At 39.9% G+C, this 5,438-nt stretch overlaps 1 protein-coding gene across 2 annotated transcripts in view; it reads left to right on the forward strand.

The window, feature by feature from the left end:
- LOC118341322 (large neutral amino acids transporter small subunit 4-like) overlaps positions 1 to 5,438 on the forward strand; it is a 32,174-nt gene that overhangs the window by 8,009 nt on the left and 18,727 nt on the right. The window contains exons 3-5 of one of the 2 annotated variants that reach the window (XM_035679547.1): positions 4,044 to 4,254; positions 4,357 to 4,412; positions 4,648 to 4,724. In XM_035679547.1, coding sequence (XP_035535440.1) covers positions 4,044 to 4,254; positions 4,357 to 4,412; positions 4,648 to 4,724 — 344 coding nt within the window. Of the gene's footprint in view, positions 1 to 3,022; positions 3,028 to 4,043; positions 4,255 to 4,356; positions 4,413 to 4,647; positions 4,725 to 5,438 lie in introns of those variants that run through there. The other variant, XM_035679549.1, reaches the window with a different exon arrangement.

Genomic DNA, 5,438 nt, shown 5'->3' on the forward strand with positions numbered 1-5,438 from the left:
CTTATATAAGCAGCCTCCTACAATCACCCATTTTGAGGTCCCTCCTGGGCATAGATTCACTGCCCTGCTAATCATTTTTTGATGTATGTTACCACTGTGTACAGCAGATGAGGCGTTTTGCTGTATCTTTTGTTTGGTAGACTTCTTGACTGTCATATTATTTCCTCGTTGACATTATCATTCCCCGTCCTGGTGATGTTACTCTCTGTCAGTGCTGTTTGTTTCAGGATGTGCTATCTAGATCAGCGTGCTGGTGAAGTTGTATTTGGCACTAAATCCTACAGGTGAACTAAAGGGGCCAACTTTGTTTTGCCAAGGGGCGAAACACAAGAGCAAAGCTGTTACCCACTATTTAATCATCAACAGTATATATACCTATTAAAATACCGTCTTAAACAATGACCTCCTGCAGGAGGCGAGTCTTCTTGATCATAATGTAAAGAAAGTCGTTTACTTATAAATCCAGAGACGCAGGCATTGAACCAACCAGGGAAGGGTTGGCAATAAAAAACATCAGAACCAAAATGCCTCGAATGGTTCCTACCAGAATTAACTACTAACCCAAACCACAATAGTGATTCACAGGATTGCAATGAGAAACCCAACCCCTCCGAAGGATAGAAGGTATATCACTAGTGATTCATCAGGAAAAGAACTTTCCACCCAGAAGATCTAGTCAGCCTTTATACCCATTGAGTGTATCTTCGCCTGTAATGTGGTGTGGGTGTGTGTGTGTGTGTGTGCCGGTCCGGGATTTTCCCTTATTGACTCAGGTTTGCTGCGGCCATTTGATTAGTCAGCAGTTGAGGCTGCTGGGGGAGTGATGCTGCTCTCTTCTGTTAGTCCAACAGTCAGCACTTATACTGCTCCAATACACCTCAAATACCAGCCTGAGAGGGCAGAGCACATCATCTCCATATTGACAAAAAGGTTTGATCACAGAGAGCTTTTTTTTTTTTTACAGAGAAGGTCATATTTTTGAGCTTTTAGCCACACTAGAACGCTCACTCCACCACTTTGGTCCAGAATGAAATATGCGGACAATTGAATGGACTGGCACAAATTTGTACAAACATTCATGGTTACCAGAAGATGAACATTTATGGAAGACATTTCTGAGGTGAAATATCTCCATTCCTCAAGAACAAGTGGAATAACTTTGTTGACTTTCCCGCCTAACTGTCCCTAAACATTTAATGTAGCTACATTATCAGGCTAAAGTAATTCCCATCAGCCTGCGTGTACTTTGTTTTAAAAATTTTAATTAGCAAATGCACACAGATCATTTTTAAATATGGAGGTTAGCATGTAACTCAAAGCATAGCTTAGCTACAGCTGCTAGCATGGCTGTAATCTAGACTTTGTGTTTAACCATTTTTTTAAATTAGGTTTGACAACAAAATCAAAACTTTTATGCTACACTAAAACTCTCCACTGAAAACCAAGTTATCGATCATCAGAATTAGATTTACTGGCCAAGTATGTATACACAAGGAATTTGACTCCGTTTTTTTTTTTGTTCTCGATACTAAACACAGTTCCAATAGAGACAGTTATGTTTTCAATGTCAGGAATAATTAAAATGTACTCCTTGGAAAATGTTTGTTTTTTAACATAATTAGCAAGCAATAAATAGTCATGATCACATAAAAAGACAACAACAACAACATACAAAGTCTACAATACGACTAGTGCAACTACTTATACTGATCATGATAATACATTTCTGTTAACCTGTTGCCTGAAAATCCACTGAGGTGAAGTTGTCCCGCTGACAGCTCTCTGAAGTTCATTCGTGACCTGGAAACAGCAGCTGACACATTCTTCCCACGATGTCCGTTTAGTAGCTGGTCTGAAAGCTTTTGATCGTGTCATATAATCTTATATAGGGAAACTCCCCATTTCAATCGAAAAGCTCCAGAACATCTACTAAAAGGACCTTGTGGGAAGACTTATCTGTCACTGTATCTGATTAAAATGATTTTTTATAAAAGCCCACAGATCATTATAGCTCTGCGTCATTAAGTCCAACGAGTCCTTTCTGCAGCTGCCGGTTTTTAATGCTCTTGAGCTCAAGTGTCCTCACATCCCTCAGTAAATGTACTGTTGTGTGTACTGTCGGATGTACCAGCATTAAAACAACACACACTGCAGCCATCAGATGTTCATTAAGCTACGTAACCGTTCACCTACTTATATCCTTACAGAGCACTGGGCCAATTTTCTGCACCAGGATGCATTTAATATTACAAAATAGCTTCCTGTTGTTCCTCTGAATCCCCCCTAGGCCCACAGACCAGCGGGAACGCCTCCTACCTGCCTCTTTGTACCTTAAGCTGGCTCAACAGTGGCAGAAATCAATATCACACACCGCTTTAAGAACATAGTGGCAAAGCAGATTTTCACTTCTGTTGGTTGGACGCAGCCCAGCCTTTAGCTGCTGTTGACAACTTGCCCCCAGGACTGAAATGAAGAAAACACTCTGATGACTAAGTTATTTATACCTTCCTCCCTCCTACAGACATTAAACATGTGCTATCTGCTGAGTCTGCCTCTATTGTTTCTCTGGCAGTTTGACTAAAAACAAGTCAAGGTGAATGAGGAGTTGTTTTCCTCTTTGTCCCCTGTCTGTCTGTCTCTCTGTCTGTCTGTTGATACCAAGAGTTTCACCAGAGGCAACAGTCTAATAGACAAAAATAGAGTCCTCATGAACTCAGTGGACTGTGTTTACCGGTGATTCAGCGAGAGGCAGACTGTGCCGGAGAGAGTTCCCCTCCACCATGGAGGGGTGCAGCTGTGACTATTTCTGGTGCTTGTTTACCCTGTATTGTGTTGTTTTTCCTTCAGTTTGTTTACTTGACCTTTAATGAGTCTCCTGGCTTTTAGATCAGCAGCTCAGCTCTGAGAGAGGGAGGGGTAAATGTAGCAGCTCAGACCTCAAAGAGCAACATGAGAAATACCAAGAAGGCGTTGGTTTTAGATCACACCAAAACTTCTAGAGTGAACAGGTCAGCAGGTGCTCTTCTGGTTTTGTTGCATAATGATAATTTCTAGAACAGAGGAATTAATGATGGTTGTGCAGCATAAAAGACATCCACTGGTTGATTTAAAGCTCCAATATGTCCGATATTTCATGTAAAAACAAACTCAAAGCCCAGATTTGTGCTGTTCATCAAAGGAAGATTCTGATGTTTGATATGGAAACATTTTCAGTTCAGACAAACAGAGCATTAATACTGAAAATAAGTGAGCTGTCACATTGTTAAATCTTTGCATTTTGTTATCCTTTGGTGTAAACAGTTGTGGAAGATGATTTACTAAAGAAATTGTTGAAATATATAACAGTTTAATGTATTAGGTTAAACAGAAAGTGTTATATTATTGGATTGTTATTATTAATGCATGAGTGTGTAAGCAGCCTGAAGCGGAGCTAATGTATGTTCACAACAATGATTAACAATGATTCATATTTTGTATATAGATCATTTATTTTGAATGTAAACAAGAATAAGAGCGGTGGTCCTTTGAGCTAAATGCTAATGTCATGCTGAGACTGACGGGAATGTCATTAGTTTATTATAATTTTTGTTTGTTATTGGAAGTTTAACAAGTAAAGTATTGGACACATTAAAATGTCCACCTGATGATGGCACTGTATGGAATGTCAATTTCAGTCTAGACTGAAGACTGACAGACAAACTTATCCATTAACTATAGCTGTCAAATGAATATAATGGACTATAAGCACAACATTTCCCATGAATGTAGTGGATTAGAAGTATTAAGTTACATAAAATGGAAACACAGTGAAGTACAGGTACCTCAGAACTTTACCGTAGTACAGTATGTAAGTAAATATGCATAATTACTTTCCACCTCTGGGTATAAAGCATCACAAACTGGATTGTGTGCAGATGTTAGTTATAGTTCACTGCCATTTAGAAACACCAGTATAGACTGTAGAGTATATATATATAGTATATAGTATAGACTAATCTGACAGTTCAAATCTAAAGTCTTTTCTCATTTTTCTCCCCATCCAGAAAACAGCTCCAGCCTCAACCTCTCCATTGCACCCACATCGGAGGCGTCTGAGGAGTACCTGGAGATGAATGGCTGGACCATCTGCAAGGACCAGGACGAGATGCTGAACCTGGCCTTCACTGTGGGCTCCTTCCTGCTGTCTGCCATCACCCTGCCCATGGGCATTGTCATGGACAAATATGGTCCACGGAAGCTACGTCTCCTGGGCAGGTAAGGCACAGATATAAATCAATGTTCTGATATTATGATAGTGGACAGATATGATGTGTTTGGTTTATTTATTGCCTTAAACCCATTGCTTTGTGTCCCCAGTGCCTGCTTTGCTTTTTCCTGCCTCCTCATCGCCTACGGCGCCAGTGATCCCAACAGTAAGTATCCCTTCTCATGTCACTCACATACATCACTTTAACGGCATCATATGTTCACTGAGCGGCTGCACTGCCTCACACACTGCTCTCCGTCATGTTCCTTTTGTAGGTGAGCCATATTGTAGAGCACATGTACACACAGGCACATACAGTGTATTGATGCAGCGGTGACACTTTAATCAATCAGATGGGATGTGTGGGAGTTGCCTTGTCTCATCTGCTCTCTCTCCTGCAGATCTGTCCATCCTGATCTTCTTTGCGTTGGCGTTGAATGGGTTTGGAGGCATGTGCATGACCTTCACTTCTCTGACAGTGAGTAGGAAAGCTAAATGAAAATTACAATACTTATATTTACATGTCAAATGAAGTTGTTATACCCCTACAGTTATGGTTTTGAGGCATAGTAAATCTGCACTGAGCTTGTGCAGTGTTCAACTTGGTGAATCTAGAAATGCAGATTTGTGCCGTTGACCAATAACAAGCAATCTTGACAATGCCAAAATTTGAGGGAACCGAGAGCCGGGGCATCCAAAATGGAAGAAGAGTATTATATTAGCTGTATCAAACCATCTAGTTTTATAAAACATTATAATATGTTTTTAAAACGACGAAACATTTCTACATTCACTCAAAACAAAGAAAAAACAAAATACACAAAAACCCTCGAAACAAGAATGCTCCTCCTGTTCTAACAAATGGTAATCTATTGAAAACTAAGTATATTATTGCGATAGATGCAAAAGTTAAAAAAACTGTTAAAAAGTCTACAAGATCAGAAACTCCATAGAGAGACTATTTTTAATAAAAAGTTAATATCAGCAAACTGGAATACCACAGTACCTAGATTTGATATGAGGGGAAATGAAATGATGAAAAAGAGATGTAGAGATTTTAAAAGAGGAAAATTGTCGGGAGGAAGAAGAGGAGAGAGAGGAAAGAGAGGCAGCAGAGTGGGTGAGAGCATCAGACAATGAAACAACAGGGCCAGTGGATAGAGAGAGACAGACAAAAAGCGGTAGGGATGGG

This window comes from Morone saxatilis, unplaced genomic scaffold (genome assembly GCF_004916995.1).
Source record: "Morone saxatilis isolate NCDOM2014 unplaced genomic scaffold, NCSU_SB_2.0 Contig8, whole genome shotgun sequence".
Lineage (NCBI taxonomy): Eukaryota > Metazoa > Chordata > Actinopteri > Moronidae > Morone > Morone saxatilis.